Source organism: Triplophysa dalaica, chromosome 17 (assembly GCF_015846415.1).
Source record: "Triplophysa dalaica isolate WHDGS20190420 chromosome 17, ASM1584641v1, whole genome shotgun sequence".
NCBI lineage: Eukaryota > Metazoa > Chordata > Actinopteri > Cypriniformes > Nemacheilidae > Triplophysa > Triplophysa dalaica.
Window position 1 is genome coordinate 21,534,583 of NC_079558.1, and position 13,484 is coordinate 21,548,066.

Sequence of the window (13,484 nt, forward strand, 5' to 3'; positions counted from 1 at the left end):
AAACGTGGATTAAATTAAATTTCATTTAGACTTTACACACAGCAGAACACATGAGTTCAGTTTCGACTTTTACAAGCTGTCTTACTTTAAGATGTGATGGATGAATGTTAGGTGAAGATGAATCACAAAAGTGTTGTGTGATGTCACATTTATATACGGTAACATCATTGGCTGTAATAATCCTTGTGTGTGTGCTGACATCAGATCAATCACAAAACGGCAGTGTGCACTACAATAAAGTTGCTTTATTGCCATAGAAGAACCATTTTTGGTCCCAAAAGAGCCATTCAGTCCAAGGTTTTTTAAAGAACCGTCTCTTTCTTACCTTTTAATAATCTAAAGAACCTTTTTGCCACAAAAAGTTATTCGGATGTTCAAGGTTCTTTATGGAACCATTTAAACAAAAAAGGTTCTTCTATGGCATCGTGAAGCACCTTTACTTTTAAGGGTGCAGCTGAACATGACCTGTGACCCCCGATCTGATCTCAGCTTCAGTCTGAACACCAGAATACTAGAACCAACAATTTAACCTTTAGAACACACATAGGTTAATCTTTACAAAAATCAAATACACAAAGAGTTTGTGTTGACCCAGAGCTGTGACTGATGTTTGCTTAGGCAAGCCTCTGTGTTGTTGAGATTTGTGGTCAAAGGTTTGTTCAAATTCTTAACCCATACTCATCCCATAATGTATTGAAAAGCAACATGTATGATTTTTGTCTAACACGATGTACTGTTTGAAATATAGAATATCTCAGAATGAATGAACATCTCCCCACAACATGCTAAACAATGTTTCTTGGCAACATGGTTAAAAAAGCTCAGAATGTCTTAACACATACATGTAACGCAATGTTTAAGGGACGATTTCAAGCACGTTAAAAATAATAAAACATTCTAATTAAAATTAATGATTAAAATTGTAGAATTTAAATTTACAGTCTAATCCAGTGTATTCGAAATAATGTTAATACAGAAAGGAGCTGGACAGAACTGATTAAATGTACCCATTATTTACTGTTATAAATGTAAATACATTACAGAAGTAAGTGCACATGTTTATTATTATGAATATTTTTTGGAGGTGGGTGTGTGTTTAGTGTTAAATGTGTCTGCACTGATGGGGTTTTGAGTTTGTGTCCGGATGGTCTGTAGTCGCCAGATGAAAAAAAACAAATGAATGTAATTGCGATGGGCGATGCACACGAATGTGTTTGTGTGGGTGAGAGAGAGAGAGAGAGAGAGAGAGAGAAAGAGAGAGAGAGAGAGAGAGAGAGAGAGAAAGAGAGAGAGAGAGAGAGAGAGAGAGAGAGAGAGAGAGGATGTTCCTGTCTTTGTAAAGCTTGAAGATGGGCTATAATAAAAAAATAACATTGAACAGATTTCAAATAGGCTTTTGGGTTTTTTAGTTTTCCTTTTTAGCATCAGTTCACATTACATGCTAAATATGTGTAAAATTATAATCATTTGTTTCACGTCAGGAAGAATATGGGTTTGTAACATGCAGAGAAAATATTTTATCGATGTTCATTTGAACATTTCTGTAAGAAGATTTGTGGTTCATGAATTTTTTAAGTCAATTTTTTTTTATATGAAGCTTTGTTGTGCCGATCTTCTGCGGTTACACCTTTCTGTCCAGCAGGTGACAGCACTGAACTGTTGCTCGCATGACCTTAACTCTTTTTCTTGTTTAAAGGGATGGTTCAGCCTAATATACAAATTCTGTTAGCACACATTCATCCTCATGTCATTTAAAACCTGTATAGGACTCTTTCTGAGTTGACCACATAAGAAGACATTTTGAGAAATGTCTCAGTGTTTTTTTTTCCTACGTCGGAAGTCAGTGTGGTTCAGTTTCGTGTGGTTATCAAAATTCTTCAAATTATCTTCTTTTGTGTTTTGCATAAGCACATGACATAAGGCTGAGAACGTGATGACAGAACTTTCCCCTTAAGCTGAAGTCCAGCTCTTGCAACAGTGAACATTGTTCTACATTATTGAGTAACACTGTCACATGTGAGTGACTGTAGTAAAGGATAGTTTTGATGATATTTAAAGTGATACGGATTTACATTTGTGTTTCTTTTACCACTAAACCAACCCACCACCATGATTAAAAACCTTGGTCGGTAACTTCAAGAGTGTCGCCATCATAACAGTTGTGCAGCAACATGCCCTCATGCTTTGCATACCGACTCCACCCACATCCCTTTGTAGCTCCACCCCCGTGCCTCAGGCTGTATTAGTAGGAGGGTAAACATGAGGCAATGCCTGAGTTTCAGGGGGAGTGGTTATCTCAGCTCACCTCTTTAAGCTTTGGGCTTGGCCTTAACTAAGTCAAAGCTCAAGACAGATAGACGGTAAGCAGTCATGGGAGACCAGGAGCTGGTTGAAGATCTGCCCGCGAGCAGCTTGCGCTCAGACAACCTCAAAGAGAATAACTCTGAGGAGCGTACAGACAATGTGACACCCACAGAGAAGGAGAAGACTCAAGAGAATGGAACTCCACTGATCGAAACGGAGGTAGAGACAGAGATCCAGTCAGATGGAGACAAAGACGGTTCAACCACAGGAGAGAGCAAGATACAGGAGGACCTTCAGGAATCTGAAGACCCTGGGAAACCACAAGAGGAACCGGAGGAGGTGCTGGGGCCGGATGATGTCATATGTGACTCCTGCATTGACCGGCCGTGTCGGGCCAAGAAGTCTTGTCTGACCTGCCTGGTGTCTTACTGCGAGTCTCACCTCAGACCACATCTGGAGAACGTGAAGTTTCAGAGCCACAAGCTGGTGGATCCGTTGAGAGACATCGAGAGACTGACATGTGAGAGTCATGGCTGTCCTCTGGAGCTCTTCTGCTGTGCAGACACCTGCTGCGTGTGTCAGGACTGTATGATCGCTCAGCACCGCGGACACAACACACTTCCCATCACTGAGGCGCGCAGGAAAATAGAGGTACAACACACACACACATTTCAGTTCCTTCCTATATTTATAAACCTCTTCATTATAAGAGAACAAGACACTCTTTAACACTCATCAAAGAACTGATGTGTGTTATTTCCTAACATTAACCATATTCATCTAAAAACATATCATTTATTTATTTGTCTAACTGTAGTCTATAGACTTTATGTTGAAATCAAATAATCTGGCCTGGTCAGAGACCATCAACTTTTATTTCAGACTTTATTTATCTTCCGTCTGCATGCGTGGCTCTAACAACTTCATTACTAAAATGATCTTCTCTGTCAGTATTTATTGGTTTCCAGTAAAACAAATCTGAAACATCATTCAAATAGAATAAAATTACTAACTTTGAAACACAATTTTGAGATCCAGAAAATATATATTATTTTATTAGCACAGTTTTTTCTTGTTTCAGAATATAATATAATAGACTATGCTAGAATAGAATAGAATAGAATAGAATAGCATAGAATAGAATAGAATAGAATAGAATAGAATAGAATAGAATAGAATAGAATAGAATAGAATAGGCAAATAAAACGTTCATTTATCAGTCTTTAAAATCAGCCATCATGAGCCTGTAAACTTTGACCCAGATCATTACAAAGAAGAGAATAGAATAGTCGGTGCATAGTTTTTGCGCTTCAAGTAAACACATTAAAAACATTTACAAACATAGGCATATCATGAGATGTAAAATCATTTATATAGAAACTTAATAAACTTTTATTTTAAGGAAGTTAAAAAATGACCTGGAAAACATACATTAAAAATATGTTTTTTCTATTTAGCATGTGGTAGTAAACTTTAAACCATTAAATTGCTGTGATGCTTCAACACTGTGTGTGTCTAAGAGAGAGAGAGAGAGAGAGAGAGACAGAGAGACATGGGTGTTGATAAAGAATCTTCAATCAAACTTCAGAGAGTCGCTGGTTGATTCATCATGTCAGATCTCAGCATCACTTTGAAATGTGTTCTCTTAAAAATGATGTGGTATAACCTTAATCTTTAATTTATACATCAGGATTGTTTCATGTGTGATCCTGAAGTTCATGTGTTGATCTTTTGTGCGTTCTGTGAGGTTTGTGTATCTTGACGTTGATTCGGTAACAATCACAGTTTCTTGAGAAGCGAAAGGGAGAGACCAGACCGTCTTTCCAAGAATGAAAACCATCTGAAATATTTCTGGTAAAACTGAAGCAGCTTGTGGATAAGGGAAGCTGTGAGGACTGTAAGGAAAATGAAAGTGAAAAGATCACTGAACGGTTTGGTGTCTGTATAACCTACTTTAGGTAATATTTTCTTTTGGCCACGTCTTCTTGAAATTCTGTGAGAAGGATTAAAGTTGATTGACATTTTAAAGTCACCGTTTCACCAAAGTTCTTTTGCCTGCAAGGTTAATAAAACCTACATTTATCAGCCTTTAAAATCAGCCATCGTGAGCCTGTGAACTTTAACTGTGATCATTACACAGAAAAGCAAGATATTATAGAATCTCATTGACTCCACCTTATATTGTTCCTCTTTTCCATACAATGAAAGCATATGATGACCGGAGGCTTATTACAGAACTTTCATAAAACATCATACAGACATCCAGTGGGTTTGAAACAACACAAGCCATTTGTGACCAAATGTTCATTATAAACTTTAATATAAAGATTCTTGTAACCTCTCCGCATTGTTGGGAAAACTTTGTCCACCAGTTCTCAAACTCTCACAACTGAATAAACACGTTACAGATTGTTTGATCTGTTGTTCATGTAAAGCAGGGTGTGTCCTTGGGGGATTTTAAGACACGTTCACGGGATGCTTTGAGTTTAGGATCATTCCGCAGATGTAGAGGACACAAGGTTTAACAATGTTGCCTGACAGCTTTGCTAGACAGGAAGACACGAGACAACAGAACTAACACAGCCTACATGTTAAGTTTCATCCAAAGGAAAATTTCTTCCACTGATATAAAGAGAATCTATGACAACAATGAATCTCTTAAATCATGACGTTATTGACCGATTTACACACACATTCAGAGATGACTCGTCTTTCACTTGTGATGACAGGTTGCAGTTGCTATGCAGATGTTTCTAGAGTTTTCTGCGTGACTATGTCGAAAGATCTCACTCACAAGTCTCTGACCTTCTGCCATCTAAATGCTTATGGCTCAAATACCCCCTTCAGTAAAATATGTGAGTAGAAATAAAAAGATAAGATAGATGATACTTGGTTGACAACTGCAAAAACAATATTTTGAACAAAATAAAAAAATTCAAGGTTTCATTCACAACTAATAGGATTCAAATAATCACTGTAGTTTTTTTGTATCACAACATGTTAACAAGGTTTTATAAGAACCATGTTGGGTTCAAAGAGCCATTCGGGTCAAAGTTTTATTGAATATAATTATCACTTCAAATAATCTTTTGTGAAACAGGAAGGTTCTACACACGGAACCAAACACCCAAAAATGTTTCTTCTCTATGCCATTGTGTTTAAGTTAGCAATGAGGTGTTTGGATCCTGGCCATGAAATTAAACATCCGCAACACCATAGAAAGTTAGTTACACTCAGAAAATGCAAATGCCCTTTACGTCTCATTGTGTGAGCTCACAATTGTGTTTAGAATGGCATTAGATATATGAGAACTGGACTGTTAATTCAGCCTTCGTGAGTTTTTTATCGATTCTGAAGGTTATCATGAAGGTATTTCTGAACATGTTTTAACCGGAGAGCATCAATCTCAAAGTGAAGGATGATGTTCTTCATAACTCTGGTGCAGTAAACATCTGTAGAGAGTAAAGGTGTTCTGTGATGATCCGGTTTACAGGAAAAACACTGACTTTTGGTTTCCCAACTCAAAGCTCTGTTTATGTCAGATCAGATGTTTCCTTTAGGAAAGATGCATAGAGAACAACAGTAACATAACCCTCTTTATACACCAACGGTGTGATGGGTTTGTCTGAACCTGTCTGTGGAATGCAAAGCAAAATCTGAACAAAAAATGACAACACAAGACGAGCACAATGAAGAGCCGATCAGATTACTCACCGATCCTAAGAGAAACTGGATTCTGTTCGATCTACATACACGATGCACCATATGAATCAGTGTCTGCCATTATCTTGAGGAATTTCATATTTCAAACTAAAGCATCTGTGTTTGATGTTGATTCTTATGTGTTTTCAGAGGGAACTCAAGGAGAAACAGATAGATGTTTTAAAGACCATCACTGCGGCTGACAACGCCATCCACAAACTACAGCTCAACACTGTGACAATAGAGGTAAAACAACTTCTGTCTGGCCTTAAAGGGACAGTTCACCATAAATGAAAATTCTGTCATCATTAACTCCTCCTTGAGTTGTTCCAAATCTGTATAAACTTCTTTGTTCTGATGAACACAGAGAAAGATATCTGTAAGAATGCTTATAACCAAACAGACCTCGCCTCCTGTTGACTCATAGTAGGAAAATGTACCCCATTTTTGTTCTGTTGAACACAGAAGAAGACATTTTGAAGAACGTAGGACAGAAAGTGCAGGGCACTTATGACTACCCTTGTATTTTTTCCTACCATGGGAGTCAATAGAAGGCGAGGTCTGTTTGGTAATATCTGTGTTCTCTGTGTACTATATGTAAAGGGATAGTACACCCAAAAATGTAATTTTATTCTTAATTTTAAATCTGTGTGACTCATTTCTTCAGTGGAAGATATTTTTAGAAATTACTTTTGTGTTCATTTAGTGGAAGTCAATGGGGTTCTGTGTTGTTTGATTATCAACATTCTTCGAAACATCTTTAGTCAAACAGGTTTGGAATAACATGACAATTTTCGTTTTTGTCTGAACTGTCCCTTTATGTCAATGTGAAACCCAGGTGAAGCTCTTTACGTGTAAAACTGGATACTGGTTTTTGACATTTCAACAGTTCCTCCAGGCTGTCACCTGCAGGTCTTTTTGTTAATAATGTTTATGTTATTAATAGAACAAACTACTTAACTTAATAAAATACAAGACAGATATTCTAAATGAAACATAAACAAACTTGGATCAAGACATTAGTCACTTATGTATTTGAATTATCTCATACACGTTTGACATTACATTAGATTTGATTGATCGGCTACATTCGTTTAAGCCTCTATTTATCTTTCCATGTAAGAATAGTGTCTTTTCAAAACAGCTATCAAACAATACACAAGAATTTGGGATTTTATCCAAAGGTGGGCTATTTCCTTCCTTCCCGTATTACACCTTGCCTTTTCCTCTGGCTGACCTATCAGATAAAAGTCAGGAACTGTGTTGTTAAAATGGTGTGAAAATGCTGGATGACGTCTTGTGTCCTCAGGCATCTGTGAAGGAGGTGCAGACAGTGATCGAGGAGCAGTTTAATGTTCTCCTGTCGGCTGTGGAACAGGCCAAGAGAGACGTGAACGAGATTTTAGATTTGGAACAACGTCAGGCTCTGCAACAGGCCGAAGGAATCAGAGTTCACATGGAACAGCGATGTGCTGAACTGAAGAAAACTCAGAGTCAGATCGAGAAAATAACAAAAAACAAAAGTGCTATTAGCTTCCTGCAGGTATGAACACTTTGAAACTCCAAATTTTGACATTTTGCACTGCATTCATTTGCATTTCAGCATTAACAGGAATGAGTGTAAAATAAAGGAAAATGTACTGGTAGTTTTCTGCAACAACTTCATCAGTTAATTTTTAACATCATGAAGTAACCTCAGTTATTTTTTCATTTTACTTTGGATGTTTAAATACCGTCATCTGACCCAGTTTAATGAGCAATAACCATCTAAACCATTAATAGGTTAAATTTCATTGCTTTGTTTGTCACAAATGGTTGTTGCTAGAAGGGATACGGCTGGAAGTGGTGCAAAATCTGGCCATATAATAACAATAAATTACATTAGCTAAGGCCTACACCCACCCTAACCCTAAACCCGACTTACAATAATAAAAAAATATGAATCAACTGTTTTCAGCGTGACAAAAATCATGCAGTATTAAAGTCTGCATGCCCAGTGGAGGAAGCTGTATCCCTTCTAGTCAAACATGGCCCAAGTCAAGAAGCCTTCAGAGATAATGTATTTTTGGATGCGAACACCGGAAGCGAGTTAGCATTTTAGCATTTTTTTGGTCTATGGGTTTTTTGTGTGGTTAACAAAACCGCTAAATATTGGCATGTTTTATCCTATGACATAATACAAACCAGTTATATCCCGCTTGTGATTTTTTTTACCTTTATTGTGTCTTAAATCTGCGGTTGCTTACAAGATGCTAAAAGCGACTATTTGGCGGGGACTGTAGACGTCATCGTGCATTTCAATCTCACAAATAATGCAACGTGGGAACAAATCTTTTTGTGGTCATTTTTAACCAGGGAACAGATTTTAATAAAGTTTGAATAAGTTGTTGGAGGTTTGGTGGTGCAAGATATGGGAAAAAAGCATTCGCTTTCGGTCGGAGGAAACAGCATGGCGTTAACTTCCAGGTTATCTCTGAGGTGCTGAGGTCTGGTTTTGGGGCGGGGTTTCCTTTCTGCTGACCAATAGCAGACAGGGAGCAGCTATTTTTAATTTATAAAATGTATTTATTTTTATTCTATAAAACACATAAGTACAAAAGGACTAAACAGAAAGGTCACAATAAAATATCACATGTATTTATAATGTTCTTATCTTATAATCATGTTAAAAACTACTTTCTAAATAGTCTCAAATTTAAAAGATTTTCCCACCAGCTCTGCGTTTTCATCTTAATATTGTATTTTCCAGGAGTATTCAGTTTGGAAGAAAGAATCGACTGATGTGTCTTTACCTGGTGTTTATATCAGCCTCATGGATCGTCTCCAGATGTTCAGTCGTGTTGTAAAAGAGTCCACAAAAGCCACGTGTGAACAACTGCAGACGTTTTATAAGAACAAACTTAAGAAAGAGGGTGAGCACACAAGCAAACATTCAACATTTCTGTGTGGCACTGTGAAAAGTGGCTAAAATAAAACATTTTTTAACTTTCAGCAAATGTGGGCATAAAGACAACCGTTGAAACCATTAGGGCTGCTAAAAAAAACCTGTCAATCCCAGGCCCAAAGACCAGAGACGACTTCCTCAAATGTGAGTATTTACATGTAACAGACCAGTCTAAACCAAACTCATCAGCATTACAATTCATTCTGACCTTTTTCAGCAGGATGTTTTTCAGCAGGATGCTTTTCTCAATTTGCGTCCCCATTTGAATGTGTTTTGATTAAACTCACCTGCTAAATCACATGTTGTTGATCCTCTTTTACAGACAGCACGCCTCTTAACTTGGATGCAGACACGGTGCATCAGTTCCTGCGTCTGACAGAAGAGAAAAGGAAGGTCACGAATACGACGCCGTGGCAACATGACTACCCTGACCTGCCAGAGCGCTTCGAGCACTTTCGTCAGGTGCTGACGGTGGAGAGCTTCTACATGGGCAGGCATTACTTCGAGGTGGATTTGAGAGGGGAGGGCACTCACGTGGGCCTGACGTACAAGAGCATCGACCGCAAGGGTTCTGAGAGCAACAGCTGCATCACGGGAAACAACTTCTCCTGGTGTCTGCAGTGGAACGGCCGGAGCTTCTCCGCATGGCACAGCGACGTGGAGACGCCTCTCAACGTTCCTAAAGCCACACGGATCGGCGTGTACGTGGACTACTCTCTAGGCGTCCTGATGTTCTACGACGTGGAGAACAGCATGGCCCTCATCTATCAGTACAAGGCAGAGTTTCGAGAGCCTCTCTACCCTGCGTTCTGGCTTCCAAAAAAGGAGAACAGCGTGCTTCTGGTGGAACCAGGAGAACCGCTTACCCTGAAAACTCCTTCTCCTGTTTCTTCTCCATAAATTGCTTTTTCTTCTTGCTTCCATGTCATTTACACTCTATATCTGTCTTGGCTGGGTGGGACGCGATAAATAATAAATGTGAATGTGAGACATCCAGTTGTGTAATACATGGGTTAACAGGACATACACGTTTCTGTTGTCTTTGTTTTCAACTTTTAAGTCTGTATTTTATGGATTTCACTGTTATATTGTTACATTTTGTACATTGTACTTACACTGTGAGTTAATAACTTTGTCGGCATAAGAAACATTACGTGTCACTGCAAATAAAAGCTTAAACTGCTATATTGAGTATTTGATCCTGTTTTGCCATAACTGGTTCTACCAGTCTACAGATGATGTCACAAAGCATACAGGGAAGTATGCATATGCATAATGCTTTATTCTTTTGTTGTAGGTGAACATGATGAAATCTATTAAAAGGAATGTAAAAGAATATAACATTTTGTTATATTTTAGTTAATATAAAGGAAACATTCACACAGTCATAGTAAGGCCTGCCAAAATTTTAAATGGGATAAATAATAGAATAGAATAGAACTACGTTAGATCACTTGAGCTGAGAGAGTATTCTGTTCTATTCGTTTTTAGCAAATAAAATACGTATGTGTAATTATTACAGTGCATTGAAAGCACATTCTGAAGATAAGGGAAAAATATGTTTTTGACAGATACAGGACCCACTTTATTTTGAAACGTCTGAACACGTTTTGATCAGGCAATATGAGGCCAGTCCCGGTCCTCGTAGACCCGGAAGTGACGTGTACCAGAAACAGCTTTGGTTCGAGCACCGACAACAACAGAAGTTACAGCAATGATGAAAATGGTGAGATTGATGTTTTGACTTTTATACTTTATATACGCAATATAAAATAAAATGTTTAAGTCTGGAAGAGGACTTTGTGAGATTAAAGATATTAATACAATGAGAGTAAAACTGTTTAGCTTAGCCGTTCGTCTCAACAGTAAACAGATGCTTTAACGTCATTAAAACGCAAATAGTTTTCTAATGATTCATTATTCTCTATCAAGTCAATTGATAAAACTGTCGTTTTGTTTTCAGGACGCAGATGATGATGATGTGTCGTTGTTCGATGCTGATGAAGATTCCGCCTCACGAAAGAACAAAGTCAAGTGTGTGTTTGTTACTCATCTTAATGATCAACATCCATTAGTTTAGAAAGAACAGATTGTTTTTTACCCGTACTGGGTGACGTGGGGTTCTGCATTTTTTTTCTTCTAATAATATACTATAGTATAGCATGGGTTGCAGGATAATGTTTTTATGTATGATTAGTTTATAGGTATGATTTGAGTTAGGTATTTCATAGTTACTGTATGTTACAGCTAAACATGTGTGGTTTCATTCAGGCATCCGTTGGCTTCTTTCTTCCACCTGTTCTTCCGGGTCAGTGCAATACTGGTTTATCTTTTGTGTGGATTATTCGGTGGGAGCTTCATCGCCTGTATGGTCACCATCATTCTCCTCCTTTCGTGTGACTTCTGGACTGTGAAGGTTTGTGCTTTCTCTAAATGGCTTGGTTTAGAAATGATCAAATTCTTAACACAGAGGGCGGTTTCCCGGACAAGGCTTTAAACTAGTCCTAGACTAAAATAAATGTTAGAGCTGTCTAAACTGAAAACAGTTAGAAGTGACATTTCTTATTTTACAAAAGTGCCTTTGTTTTCTCTCAAAATGCACAAAAGTAATGTTTTTTGTAAGTCATGGTCGTAAAAATGACTTAAGTGTCCTAATTTAACTAAAGCCAAGTCCAGGTTTAAGAAAATCCCAGGAAACCACCCCAGAAGGTTTTAAACCAAGTCAATGCCTTTGTATTACGGCCATGATTTGACACCTACAAATATTTGGCTTGTTGAGAATAGATTGAGTAAACAAAATGTTATACTTCAAATAATGAATGGACCGAAAACATACTTAAAGACCAGAATATTAGAGAGACAACATGAGCTCTTTTGACTAGTCAGTAAGCAACGGTATTGTTTTCCTAGGTATAATCATACAGGTTTTAAGTTTGATGACAGACTGTTGTTTTGATCATTTACGATGTGTTTTGTAGCTGAATATGTGTTTATCTTGTAAAGAACGTCACAGGTCGTCTGCTGGTGGGGTTGCGCTGGTGGAATCAAGTGAATGATGATGGAAAAAGCCATTGGGTGTATGAGTCAAGAAATGTACTAAGACACACATACACGCACACACTCCTCAGTCATATCAAGGACAGTACATAATGTTGCAATGATTATTGTTTGTACATCACCGACAGTTTGTTCTAATGGCTAATTGTGTCAATGCTTTATTATGTACAGACTAATGCGAAGCAGTCTTCTGCATCACAAACCTCAAATGCAGAGTCTCGTATCTTCTGGCTGGGACTGATCATCTGTCCTGTCGTTTGGGTTATTTTTGCTTTCTCCACACTCTTCTCCTTCAAGATCAAATGGCTGGTGAGTTGTCAGATTGTGTAAATCAGCAGGTACTTTGCTTCTGATGGCTGAGGTTAGAGGTCAAAAGATTAATTCTGATATATTTAAGCCTCGGTTGGAGGTATAATGTAAGATACAAGGGCCAGGTTTCACAGACTATGCCTTAGTTGAATTAAGATATTTATGTCGCTTTTACAAAATTGCCCTTGAAGAATACTTAAGTGCTGAAGGTACTGTCTGTGAGGATGTGTGCTGTGTGTAATGCTGTGTTTGATCTCACAGGCGGTGGTGATCTTGGGAGTGGTGTTACAAGGCGCTAATCTCTATGGATATGTGCGCTGTAAAATGGGAGCTAAAACAAACCTGAGAAGCATGGCCACAAATTACTTCGGAAGGCAGTTTTTCAAACAGGTATGTTCTTTAAGCACATTTGACTCTTTGATTTTATTATTGTTTTCATTTATGTTAATACTTATGTTCTTATTTTATATTGGACATTCTGATGATGCAGTATGTAACTCCATTTTGTTGTCTGGCTTTATTTTTCAGGCTATGACAAAACAGGAGGAGTCTTAGAACAGAGCGACTGACCTTAAGAATGCACACGCTATATTTCCACAAAATAAAACCCTTTTTAATGACTAAATTATGACTTAATTTAAGAAAGCTGTTACTTTGATCATTTAGATTTTTTTCTTGCATTTTTTCTGTGTAACTTGTCGACTATAACCTGTTATACAATGTGTTCAACATTTTGTGCACAGTGTTTAATAATATTGCATGACCTCATGATGATGGTGACAATTTCATATGTACATATTTATATATAGCAGTAAATTATCTTGGGGGGAACTGAATAAATCATTTTTTATTTAAATGATGTGACGGTAATTGTTTATTATGTTTAACTTTTTAATAATAATAATAAATGCGGTTGGTGGTAAAACTGTGGGTCACTCTGCATCTGTAGGTGGGTAAAGTTACCTGTAATATTTTGGTGTTATTTTGCCAAAATTAAAGTCCCAATTGTTTCATTTGCAATAAATTCTAAATGGTTAGCAACTTCAGGGATTCATTCTAAGTGCAGTGTCATGAATAAAACTACAATATAAGTATAGAGTAACATTCATCACCTTAGAATTATGAGGGTCTATCTGACATTTTTGTCAAAATTCAGTCATTCACATAT

At 37.5% G+C, this 13,484-nt stretch overlaps 2 protein-coding genes across 2 annotated transcripts; both read left to right on the forward strand.

The window, feature by feature from the left end:
• The first annotated feature begins 2,312 nt into the window (after positions 1–2,312).
• On the forward strand, positions 2,313–10,135 carry trim16 (tripartite motif containing 16). The gene is made up of 6 exons (XM_056770976.1): positions 2,313–2,955; positions 6,157–6,252; positions 7,316–7,549; positions 8,756–8,918; positions 8,999–9,094; positions 9,273–10,135. Exons 1-6 carry the CDS (start codon positions 2,371–2,373, stop codon positions 9,848–9,850), a joined length of 1,752 nt encoding a protein of 583 aa, XP_056626954.1. The 5' UTR covers positions 2,313–2,370; the 3' UTR covers positions 9,851–10,135.
• A 458-nt stretch (positions 10,136–10,593) lies between these two features.
• tvp23b (trans-golgi network vesicle protein 23 homolog B (S. cerevisiae)) lies at positions 10,594–13,175 on the forward strand. The gene is made up of 7 exons (XM_056771009.1): positions 10,594–10,676; positions 10,914–10,984; positions 11,222–11,366; positions 11,954–12,043; positions 12,179–12,316; positions 12,578–12,706; positions 12,845–13,175. The coding sequence occupies exons 1-7, from the start codon at positions 10,665–10,667 to the stop codon at positions 12,869–12,871; spliced, it is 612 nt and encodes a 203-aa protein (XP_056626987.1). The 5' UTR covers positions 10,594–10,664; the 3' UTR covers positions 12,872–13,175.
• Positions 13,176–13,484: the final 309 nt, after the last annotated feature.